General features: G+C 37.3%; 2 protein-coding genes across 8 annotated transcripts in view; one reads left to right on the plus strand and one right to left on the minus strand.

The window, feature by feature from the left end:
• Positions 1-13,385, minus strand: part of CNOT4 (CCR4-NOT transcription complex subunit 4) — a 148,841-nt gene that overhangs the window by 79,699 nt on the left and 55,757 nt on the right.
• LOC100937193 (succinate dehydrogenase [ubiquinone] cytochrome b small subunit, mitochondrial-like) lies at positions 3,030-4,104 on the plus strand. Its single transcript, XM_063725819.1, is given in 1 exon segment — positions 3,030-4,104. A coding segment is annotated over 1 exon segment (480 nt). The 3' UTR covers positions 3,510-4,104.

Here is a 13,385-nt window from a genome sequence, read left to right on the forward strand (position 1 = left end):
CTATCAGTTTTCGGCATATATACAGTTAGGAGTTTAAAGCTGACTTCTAATAGGTCCTCCAACTTTAAACATCCCAAAACTGTACCTGTAGAAAACATAGACTCAAATATAGGTTCCAATAACAGAAAAGTAAACTGAAATAATCAAATGGTGCTATCTACACTTCTAATACCTTTGATTCTAAGATATCATTTCTTTAACTACAGGTTATTAGAGTTTTAGTGAAGTAATTTATGGAACGTTGGAAAGGAAACAATACATTGGGGCTTATGAATAGAAAAACTTTCTAGAAGGTAAATTACTATAAATAAAAAATGATATACTGAGGTTTTTCTTTTTGATTGTTTCTATCATTTTTTAATTTTAAAAAAGTTTACAAGAGTATGTATCTTTCAGTTTAGGGGGAGGTTTAGAGGAACAAAAAAGGGACAAAGGAGCAAGAAATCCTTCAGATAGTTAATACAAAAGTAAGTACATTTGTGCACCTCTAGCACCATGGAGAGAAGCCACAGAAGCCGGCTGCCAAAAGTAATCTCATAAATGGTAAAAGGTAGGAGGAGTGTAGTCTGATGTGGTAGAACACTGCAATACAAGGTCAAAGAGTTGACTGACTCATCTCTTTCACAAAGTAACTGTATGATCTTGGATAAGAAGTTTAAAAGAATTTGATGTACTCATCTGAACAATGAAGAAACACAAACTTTCAGGGAATTTCAAGTACAGAGCAATTTCCTAAATGTATTATAGTACCCCTCTGAACTAAGCTTTTAAAATAAGCTTTGAAATCGACTCTCCAAAATACCCTTGCCCAAATTTTCATTTAGAGAATAATTTTACTTAATAAGCCAGACAACAAATATTAAAATTAAAACTAAACAGGGCAGCGCGGTGGCTCATGCCTGTAATCCCAGCACTTTGAGAGACCAAGGCGGGCGGATCACCTGAGGTCAGGAGTTCAAGACCAGCCTGGCCAACATGGTGAAACCCCGTCTCTACTAAAAATACAAAAAAATTAGCCGAGCGTGGTGGTGCATGCCTGTAATCCCAGCTATTTGGGAGGCTGAAAAAGGAGAATTGCTTGAACACAGGAGGCGGAGGTTGCAGTCAGCCGAGATTGTGCCACTGCATGGCAGCCTGGGCAACAAGAGCAAAAACTTCATTTCAGAAATAAATAAATAAAATAAAATAAAACAATGCATTCAAATAATAAGATTTAAAATGTTACAAGACATAGAAATAAAATATCTTTTTAAATGAAAAGGGCAAGAAAAGCCAATGATTTCCTGAATGGGGTGCAGGAGTCTTTAGAATTAATTTGGCAGGGAAAAAAATATTCATTTTTAGCCATACACAGTAGCTTACACCTGTAATCCCAGCACCTTGGGTGGCCAAAGCAGCAGGACTACTTGAGGCCAGGAGTTCAAGACCAGCCTGGGCAACACAAGGAGACCTTGTCCCTACGAAAAATTTTTAAAATTAGCCAGGTATGGTGTTGTGTGCCTGTGGTCCCAGCTACTTGGGAGACTGAGGCAGGAGGATTGCTTGACCAAAGGAGGTCGTGGCTGTAGTGAGCCATGTTCACGCCACCATACTCTAGCCTGGGTGATAGAGTGAAACCCCGTCTCAACAACAATTCTGCCAGGCACGCTGGCTCACACCTGTAACCCCAGCACTTTTGGAGGCCAAGGCAGATGGATCTCTTGAGGCCAAAAGTTCAAGACCAGCCTGTGTACCGTGGCGAAACCCTATCTCTACCAAAAAAAAAAAAAAGAAAATTAGCTGGGTTGGTGGCACACGCCTGTAGTCCCAGCTACTTGGGAGGCTGGGGTGGGAAGATTGCTGGAGTCCGGGAGGCAGAGGTTACAGAGAGCCTAGATCACGCCACTGCACTCCAGCCTGGGCAACAGGGCAAGACCCTGTTGCAAAAAAAAAAAAGAAAAAAAAAAAAAAAGCCTTTTCATATACATAATCCAATCCTCACAGTGACTTGGTAAGAACACACTACATCCTTTATAAAATATGAAACTGAAGCTAGAGTGTTAAAGATACAATTCAAAAACAGTACCCAACTTCAAAACTCATGCCCTTTCCAACATGGTGAGACAGAAGTCACGATTACTGATGTTGGAGCTACGTATACTTGGAAGTGGAGTGCAAATGCCCAAAGAATAAAACGAAATTACTTTTTTAAAAGTTAAACTCTATGGCAAATTTTTACCTTATTACTTGAGTTCTTGTTCTCTACATCAACTGTAACTAGTAACTCTGACATGTGTAATAATGTTCCTGCATCACCAAAAATCTCACATACCATGTAGTAAGTACACAAAATAAAAATCATACACTCAAAATTATGTTTGAAAGTGTCTTATCACTTGTAAAGTGTTGCTGTATACATGGTTTTGTGTTTAGGGTCCTGTTCAAAAGATACGTATAAGAATACACGAGAGGCTGGATGCAATGGCTCACACTCACAGTCCTAGCACTTTGGGAGGCTGAGGCAGGCAAATCGTTTGAGCCCAGAGGTTCGAGACCAGCCTGGGCAACATGATGAAACTCCATCTCTACAAAAATGAGCCGGGCGTGGTAGTGCACACCTGTAGTCTTAACTACTCAGGAGGCCGAGGTAGGAGGATCACCTGAGCCAGGAGAGAGAGGCTGCAATAAGCCGTGATGTGGCACTGCTGCACTCCAGCCTGGGGGAGACAGTGAAACCCTGTTTCAAAAAATAATAATAATAATAATAATAATACACAAGAATGTAAGGTAGTACAGCCACTACAGAAAATAGTTTGGTGGTTACTAAACTTAGAATTAGCATATGACCCAGCAATGTCACTCCCAGGTGTATATTCAAAGAACTGAAAGGACTTGAACAGATACTTGTGCACCAGTGTTCCTAACAGTATTTTTGACAATAGCCAAAAAATGGAAAGTAATCCAAGTGTCCATCAATGGAGGGATACACAAAATGTGGTATATCCATACCATGGAATATTAGAACATATTCAGTCATCCTCAGGAACGAGATGGCGGTTCTCTGGAGGCTGAGTGTCCTTTGCGGTGCCCAAGGAGGCTGAGCTCTGTTGCTGTGAACCCCAGTGGTCAGACCTGCTTATATCTCAGCATTTCTTCAGGACCGACCTATCCCAGAATGGTGTGGAGTACAGCACATACACTTGTCACCGAGCCACCATTCTGGTTCCAAGGCTGCATCTCTCCACTGGACTAGCGAGAGGGTTGTCAGTGTTTTGCTCCTGGGTCTGCTTCTGGCTGCTTATTTGAATCCTTGCTCTGCGATGGACTATTCCCTGGTTGCGACCCTCACTCTTCATAGTCACTGGGGCCTTGGACAAGTTGTTACTGACTATGTTCACAGGGATGCCTCGCAGAAAGCTGCCAAGGCAGGGCTTTTGGCACTTTCAGCTTTAACCTTTGCTGGGCTTTGCTATTTCAACTATCATGATGTGGGCATCTGCAAAGCTGTTGCCATGCTGTGGAAGCTCTGACCTTTCTGACTTCATACTTTGAAGAACTGATGTATGCCTCTTTGCCTCTGCTTTGTCATGCCATTAAGCTCACAATAAGGAAGAAATAACAGGTAAGTCCATTGGTGGACAGCCTTCTTCTCATAATCACAAGGTTATTTTCAGAATTTAATCTTTGAGGAAAAGGTTTGAGAGGAATTATATCTAAGAAATTGTGAGACTGAGTTCTGTATTCCGGTGAGTTAATGGGGTTGCCTCCCAGCTTCTTATAAGACTCACAGTATAACTAAACATGATATATGAGCTTTTGCCTTTTAATTTATCAATCTCCTAAAGAGAATCCAGCTTTATTACTATTAGTATATGATCAAACTTCCATATTTGCCCTGGGAATAATGGACAAAGGGAAATACTCTTAATTCATGAATAAAAACTTTGCAGAAAATTAGACAGTGTTTAATTTTCGAAAACTTCCCTCTCTAGTCAGTAGATACCACCTACTGATGGTTACATATACTAGGGAAATTTTAAAATTAGGAAGTGCTGATATCTCACATTATAAATTTCTAAATCCTAGGAAGAAATGCTTGGAGTGCTTCTGAATATAGCGAAGTTCCATTTAAGGGCAAGTTTCCCCTTGTAGACATATCAAAATATTACCAATTGTAAACTGAGATTTAATTCTCAAATGTGTTCTACTTGTTCTAAAACAATCTGTCCACAAATATAAAACTATAAGTAATAAATTGTTATTTTCGCACAATGGGAATCTCTAATGTGAAAATGTATTCTATGAAAATAATTTTTTTAAATAAAATGTTGTATAACAATAAAAAAAGAATATATTGTCACAAAAGGAATCAAATTCTGATACATGCTACAACATGAATGAACTCTGAAAACACTATGCTTTAAGTGAAATAAGCCAGTAACAAGAAGACAAATATTTTATGTTCTCACTTTTGGTTTCTTGTTTTTGAGACAGGGTCTCACTCTCTCACCCAGGCTACAGTGCAGTGAGTGGTGGGATCATAGCTCACTGCAGCCTCAAAATGCTGGGCTTTATAAAGCAAATCCTCCCACCTCAGCCACCTGAGTAGCTGGAACCACAGGTGTGCACCACCACACCCGGCTAATTTTTTAAATATCTATATAGATGGGGTCTCCCTGTGTTGCAAAGGCTGGTCTTGAACTCTGGGCTCAAGTGATCCTCCCGCCTTGGGCTCCCAAAGTGCTGGGATTACAGGCATGAGCCACCATGACCAGCCTGATCTCACTTTTATGAGGTATCTAGAATAGATAAATTCAAAGATACAGAAAGTGGAATAAAGGTTACTCGGGGGCTGGGGGAGAAGAATGGGGAGTTATTACTTAATTGAACAGAGTTTCTGTTTGAGATGCTGAAAAAATTTCTGGAAACAGACAGTGGTGATGGTTATACAACAATGTGAATGTACTTAATGCCACTGAACTGTACATTTGAAAATGGTTAAAATGGTAAATGTTTATGTTACATATATTTTGCCACAATAAAAAAGTCAAAAAAAGAAAAATATGCTGTATACACTTAAATATAGTACATAACAGTACTTTTATAAAATTTTAAAATGATTACTATATTTAATTAACCCTTTAATTTTTTGCCAATCTAATAGATCAATTTTTAATAACTTAAATATGTAGCTAGTGCAACTCCACTGAATACAGTTACACAGAAATAATACTCCTAAGTATATACTATACAACCAAAGTTATATATACACTGTAATTATACATAATTGAAAGCTATTTAAAGATATGAAATACACACACAGACACACACACACACGCACACCTTGGTATTGTATAGCATCTTAAAAGTTTCCATAAATTCTGGAGGTGGTTCTAGCTGGAAATCAAAAAGTAAAAAAGATTAAGAAAAGAAAAAGAAAAAAAAGTTTCCATAAAAACCATACATGCAATATATACATAAAATTATAAACTATATATTTTTATAATTAGTCTGTTCCCACTAGAATGGAAACTTCAGGACTTTATAATTAGTCTGTTCCCACTAGAATGGAAACTTCAGGAGGACAGAAATGACCTGGTGCATCACATTTATGATGGTGTACCATGCAGCTACAACATGGCTTCCAATAAATACTAAGCATTCACACATTTGATGAATATGTAAAAGGAAGAATAAATTATTTGTTATATGTCTGTTATAAACGACAACCTTTGAAAATAAGAAACAGCACTTTAAGTTGTCCATTGTTTCTGTAACATTTCACAAAGCATGTTATTTATATAAACTACACAAAGACAGACTAAAGAGTAGCTATGAACAGTGTGCTAAGTGAAAAAGTTTAAATATCAGCACTAATACTTAATTTCCCCTTTTAAATTAGGTGCCAAAGTACCAATGTATATCTACCATGAATATTCATATACTATAGAACTCAGGACTGTATTACCTTTAGGAAGCAAGAAAAGCTTACTTATGTTTTAGAAATCTATCTACCTAACAACTTTTAAAAGCCTCTCTCATTAAAGGTTAAACTACTATTATACAGAAAAATCAACTATGTAGGACTGCTTTCTACTTCTCTATCACTTTGCTATTTATGTAGTAAAATATTTGTATTTTACTTTTCTAAGATGTAAATAAAAAGCAGCATACAAAGCATCTCATATAGTTTAACATGTCCGCAGAGATAGCTGGGAATCTCTTCCCAAAGGAACTGACTTCATTTGCAAGAGTGTGACGTTCAAGCCTAAAGGCAATATCAAACCCAACATTGAGTGAAAGGCATTTTGGAAGAGATATAATACAGGCTAAACTGTAGGCCAGCTAGTTTGCAGGTGAGAACCAGGGAACAAGACAGCTGGGATGCGCCCCTCTGGGTCTGAACAAATTGTACGTGCAGTGACCTTGAGAGTTGTATGGATCTGGCTAAGAAGCAATTTATGTCCTAGGGTACTGTTAAAGACAACAGAGCAGTCAGCCAGAAATCAGTGGAGCTAAAAAGCTGGGTGTGGTCAGAAAAAGAAACAGAAGAAAGCTCTGCCAAACACTGTCAGCCCAACACTGCCAGGTGCCATGCGGGCACACACAAGTCTGTGCCCCTAAGGAGCAACACCAGAGGCTTAAACACTGCAAGGAGGAAACAGAAGTCACTGAAACATGGAAAGAGAAGTCACTAAACAAATAAGCAAATAACTGTAACAAGCCCTGGAAACGAGCAGGGGGTTGAAAGATCAGTACCCAGAGTTGTTGCAATGTTATACAAGATGTTCAGTTTCCAACATAAAATTACAAGCCATGTAAAGAAATAGTAAAGTGCTGAGCGTGGTGGCTCATGCCTGTAATCCCAGCACTTTGGGAGGAAGAGGTGAGTGAATCACGAGGTCAGGAGTTCGAGACCAGCCTGGCCAACATGGTGAAACTCTGTCTCTACCAAAAATACAAAAAATTAGCCAGGCGTGGTGGCGGGCACCTGTAATCGCAGCTACTAGGGAGGCTGAAGCAGAAGAACTCCTTGAACCCAGGAGACAGAGGTTGCAGTGAGCGGAGAATCAGCTTGGGTGACAGAGCAACTCTGTCAAAAAAAAAAAAAAAAAAAAGGGAGGGAGGAAGGATGGGAGGGAGGGAGGGAGGAAGGAAGGAAGGACCCATATACCAGAGAAAAATAAAGGCAAAAGACACTACCTGCAAGAGCAACCAGATGATGGATTTAATCGACTTCAAAAAGCCATAATAAATATGTCCAAAGAACTAAAGGATACCATAATTGCAGAAGGAAGGTATAATGACAGTATCTCAGCAAATAGACAATATCGATAAAGAGACATTATTAAAAAGAACCAAATGGAAATTCTGGAGTTAAACACTGACTAGAAAAAAATCACTAGAGGAGCTCAAAAGTACATTTGAACTGGCAGAAAAAAGAACTGGCAAACTTGAAGATAGATTGATAGAGATGATGCAATCCAAAGAATAGAGAGGGAAAAAAAGAGTGAAAAAAATACAAAGCCTCAGAGAAATATGAAACATCATTAAGCACATGAACATACACATAATGGGAGTAGTAAACAGACAGGAGAGAGAGGGAAAGGGAAAGAAAAACTATCTTAAGTAATGATGACTGCATAAAAATGAAGAACTACAGGTAACACAGATGAATCTCCCAAACATAATTTGAGCAAAAACAGCAAGACAAAGTATACGATGCTGGTCATATAAATTTCAACAAAGGAAACTATATTTTAGGGATGCACATAAAGGTGATAAAAGTCATGACAGTGACTACCTCTAAGGAAAGGGAGAGGATTTCAAATGGCAAGGGGTGTATGCGGCAGGAGGATTCTGAGGTATGTGAAATATTCTGCTTTTGACCTCAGAAGAGTCTACAAAGACATCCACTTTATAACGAAACTGTACATGTTTTATATGTTTCTGAATGTACATTTCCTTTTTCAAAGTTTTAAAAGAAAGAGATACTAGCTGCAAATTTCCAAGAATTGGTTAAAAGTAATCCCTAGACCCAGAAAGTACAACATACCCAAATGTGATCAATAAACCCACATCCAGACACAAGTAGTAAAATTGCACAACACTAAAGACAACAAGAACCAAAAAAGAAGCCGTAAAGAAAGAATCCTTCACCCAATGGAATAATTACAGTAACAGCAAGTAGCAGCAAGGAAGCCAGAAGGCAGGGATGTATCTTCAAGATATGAAGAGAAAATTACTGTCAACCTACAACTGAGCACCTAGGAAATAACAACTCTGAAAAATGAGAGTAAAATTATAAAAAGACATTTCAAAGACAACTGAAAAGACTTTGACATGGACTAGGTGTTAGATGATGTTAAGGAATTACTGCTAATTTAGTTAGGAATGAGAATATTGTGGGTTTTTTTTTTTAACCTCTTCTCTAGGAGATACATTCTAAAGTATTTACAGACTTCATAATTGGATATTCCAGCAGGAAGGAAGGCACAGAGAGGTAAAGAGACCCCTCTTTAAACATCAAATGATAAAGTATCAATAACAGGAAACTGAGGAATGGAAATACTAGATTTCATCATAGCATTTGTTCTACTTTCATGTATGCTTAAAAATTTTCATGATAAACAGCTAAAAATAGGCACAGTGGCCAACACGTGTAATCCCAGCTACTTGGGAAACTGAGGCAGGAGAATCGCTTAAGCCCAGGAGTTCAAGGCCAGCCTGGGCAACATAGTAAGACCCTGATTCAAAAAGAGAAATGAGGCTAAATTAAAAATTAAATAAACAAAAACAGGCAATTTACCACTAAAAGGTCTCCACTAATGAAACTTCTGAAGATGTTTCATCTTCAGAAGGAGGAAAATAATCCAGGACAGTCAGAAATTTTTTTTCTGTTTGTTTGTTTGTGTCAGGGTCTCACTCTGTCATCCAGGCTGGAGCGCAGTGGTGTGATCTCAGCTCACTGCAACCTCCGCCTCCTGGGTTCAAGCGATTCTCCTTCCTCAGCCTCTTGAGTAGCTGGGATTACAGGTGCACACCACCACGCCTGGCTAATTTTTGTATTTTTGGTACAGACGGGGTTTCACCATGTTGAATAGGCTGTTCTCAAACTCCTGGCCTCAAGTGATCCACCTGCCTCAGCCTCCTGAAGTGCTGTGATTACAGGCAGGAGCCGCTGTGCCCAGCCACAGTCAGAAATTGAAGGGATGGTAAGGAAAGATGTGGTAAAAATGTGGGTAAACTGAATCACACATTTCTCTATAAAATAACAACAATGTCTGTCTAATTTGTTAGATTTAAAAAGGATAAAATGTCGTTGGGAGGGGAGTGATATAAGATAAACTGCTCTAAGGTCCAACTTAAAGAGTAACATGAATGGTCAGGAGGTCAAGGCATTAAGAATCACTTGAACCCAGGAGGCAGAGGTTGCAGTGAGCCGAGATCACGCCACTGCACTCCAGCCTGGGTGACAAAGTGAAACTGACTCAAAAAAGAAAAATAAGACCCTCCAAAAAAAAGAGGGTACAAAAAGAGTAACATGAATGGTAAAATTTCAAGGGTAATCACATAATCCTCTACGATCTACTAACCCCACCTCTGTATAACAGCCTTAGAGAAAGAGTTGCACATCTGCATGAGTACAAGCAATTGCAGGAATGTTTTGCAATAGCAAAAAATTGGGACTCCCAATGTCTATCAATAGGAAAGGCTAAGTTACTGTATATCAATAAAATTAAAGCAGTTTAAAGAACTAAATCTGTACATACTAACATACTGAATGAAAAGAAAACTAATTGCAGGTACTGTGTAACAGTTGTGTTTTGTTTTGTCTTGTTTTTGTTCGAGAGATTATCATTCTGTGCCCCAGGCTGGAATGCATGGCGTGATCTTGGCTCACTGCAACATCTACCTCCCAGGTTCAAGCGATTCTCGTCCCTCAGATTTCCTAGTAGCTGGGATTACAGGCATGCACCACCACACCTGGCTAATTTTTGTATTTTTAGTAGAAACAGGGTTTCATCACATTGGACGGGCTGGTCTTGAACTCCTGGACTGAAGTGAACTGCCCACCTCGACCTCCCAAAGTGCTGGAATTACAGGCATGAGCTACCACACCCAGCCAACTGTTTTTACACTAAAAAAGAAATCATACATGTTCTCTACATATGTATAGTATAAGCAAAACCTTAGGGGGAAAAATGACATATAAACTGATAATAGTGATTACCTTTAGGAAAATAAAGAAGGGAATGGGATCAATCAGAAACCTGAACCTTATCTATGTGTTTTTGCAAAGAGACTATTTATGTATTTCTTCTATAATAGCAATTAACTTTTAAAAGACAACTTTTTAAAGAGTATTACACTTTGAATCCTTTGAGTGCAAAGACTGTGCCTATGTTATTCAACACTGTACCACAGACATGTGCAAGTATTATATGCTCCCACAACTGTATATGGAGTATGGCAGAGAGACGAATAAAAGAGTGATTCAGGCTGGGTGCAGTGGCTCGCAGCTGTAATCCCAGCACTTTGTGAGGCTGAGGAGGGAGGCTCACCTGATGCTAGGAGTTCAAGACCAGCCTGGGCAACACAGCGAGACCCTATCAGTGCAAAAAATAGCTGGGCATGGTGGAGCACACCTGTAGTGCCAGCTACTGCAGAGGCTGAGGCAGAAGGATCGCTTGAGCCCAGGAGTTCAAGGCTGCAGTGAGCTATGATCACGTCACTACACCGTAGCCTGGATGACAGAGTGAGAACCTGTCTCTAAAAGAGGAATAGTAATGAAAGAGTGTATCAAAGGACATATAAGAATATAGGGACAGGCATGGTGGCTCATGCCTGAACTAGCACTTTGGGAGGCCAAGGCAGGTGGATCACCTGAGGTCAGGAGTTCGAGACCAGTCTGGTCAACATGGCGAAACCCTGTTTCTACTAAAAATACAAAAATTAGCCAGGCGTGGTGGCACACACTTCTAATCCCAGCTACTTGGGAGGCTGAGGCAGGAGAACCACATGAATCTGGGAGGCGGAGGTTGCAGTGAGCTGAGGTCATATCACTGCATTCCAGCCTGGGCAACAACAGCGAAACTCCATCTCAAAAAAAGAAAAAGAAAAGAAAATAGCAGTGTCTGTCACTGAGTAGAGGGCTAGAGGTAGTTTGTTTTCTTCCTTTTATTTTTCAATCTTTAGAAATGAACATTTACTTTCATAATGAGAAAAACTATATTAAATTAGTTGAAAATCTAGGTATAACGGACAAATAAAAAGGGACAATAGAGTGATGAGATGAAAAAACTTCTGAATGTATAATTAGAGATTAGCATCAATATGTTTCCTATTAATTTAATGCTCAGGAGGAGGCTAGGAGTTTATGAAATTAAAGGCTAAGCCTGATGAAAGTGTTATTAATAGGTAAAATCAAATCTGCACAAAATCGAAGCTGAGTCTAATTAGTGTGCTAAATAATTCTCTACTACACTTGTGAAGGTTGTCAAGAAAAGGAATTGCCTATATGAATTTATTTTCAACTGAAAAATAAAGTTTTATTTGGGGGAAAAAGTATCTGATAGGGTACAACACCTTTGAAGTTTGTAAGGACTTATCTAGAAACCTAATTAAAACAAAAGGATCCAGGTATTGTAAGCTTAAAACCCTTCTAGTCCATCTGGACTCATATAAATTAGTCTTTTTAGAGATACTTCTGTACATCAATTTACAGTATACCACTAGTAATGGATAAAACAGAAAAAATTAATCCAAGGAGAAACACTAAACTGAAAATGAAGTGCAAGACCCAGTCTTAGCCAGTGAATTTTTTTTTTTTAAGCTCATGTTTATTAGCCTGGTTAAATGGAACCAGTTCTTTAGCCAAACTGTCAGCCAGTCACTTAGATTCTACCACCTCCTAAATTCTAACCCCAGATGGCATGCTACTAATCTTATGCTCCTTGCCCACCAAGAGATCTCTTCCACTGTATCTGTCTCAAACTTCATTCAGGAACATCCTGCCACCACTTCCCCAGTTCCACTTCATGGAAAGCACTGATTCATATGGAAGTCCACCCTTTCAGTGTTTTGGGCTAGGCAGGGCATAAGGGGACATGGAGGAAGCGTACAGTAAGATAGAATTCATGAAGGAGGGCAGATAACAGGTATCTGGGTAAATAATGATTTTTAAATGAAAGAAAATTATTTTTGAAAATTTAAACAAAAATAAAACAAGCTTATGTATGAGTATTTTCCTGGAACTGTTTTTTATATATATATTATATATATGTTATATATAAAACATATAAATATATGTTATATTATATATATGTTATATAATATATAATATATAATATATGTTATATTATATATGTTATATTATATATGTTATATGTTATATATACAATATGTTATATTATATACAATATATGTTATATTATATATACAATATATGTTATATATACAATATATGTTATATTATATATAATATATGTTATATTATATATGCTATATATTTTATATATGTTATATTATATAACATATGTAACATGTTATATTATATATAACATATAACATATGTAACATATGTTACATTATATATAACATGTTACATTATATATAACACGTGTTACATTATAACACGTGTTACATTATATATAACACGTGTTACATTATATATAACATATAACACGTGTTACATTATATATAACATATAACACGTGTTATATTATATATAACATATAACACGTGTTATATTATATATAACATATAACACGTGTTATATTATATATAACATATAACACGTGTTATATTATATATAACATATAACACGTGTTATATTATATATAACATATATAACGTGTTATATTATATATAACATATATAACGTGTTATATTATATATAACATATAACGTGTTATATTATATATAACATATAACGTGTTATATTATATATAACATATATATGATACAAAAATATTTTTATATATAAATATATAATAAATACATATAATAATATATAATAAATATATATAAATATGTATATATATATATATATATATATGCTGATACAGCAGCTCATGCCTGTAATCCCAGCACTTTGGGAGGCCAAGGTAGGTGGATCGCTTGAGCTCAGGAGTTCAAGATCAGCCTGGGCAATATGGCGAAACCCTATCTCTATAAAAAATACATATACATACATATATATTTGATTTCTAGATATGCTACCATGCAGCCATCTGGAATAAAACTAAATAATAAATACTTTTAAGGGGCCTAAAATACAGAAATATAGCTATTAATTCTTCTTTAAAAGGAAGAAAAAATTTAGTGTTTTAATGTTTGTTCCTCCCTAATCTCCATGTGTGCCTCACTTCTATTATGACTAAGTAAAGCCTAGAATGGTAACC

Source organism: Pongo abelii, chromosome 6 (genome assembly GCF_028885655.2).
Source record: "Pongo abelii isolate AG06213 chromosome 6, NHGRI_mPonAbe1-v2.0_pri, whole genome shotgun sequence".
NCBI lineage: Eukaryota > Metazoa > Chordata > Mammalia > Primates > Hominidae > Pongo > Pongo abelii.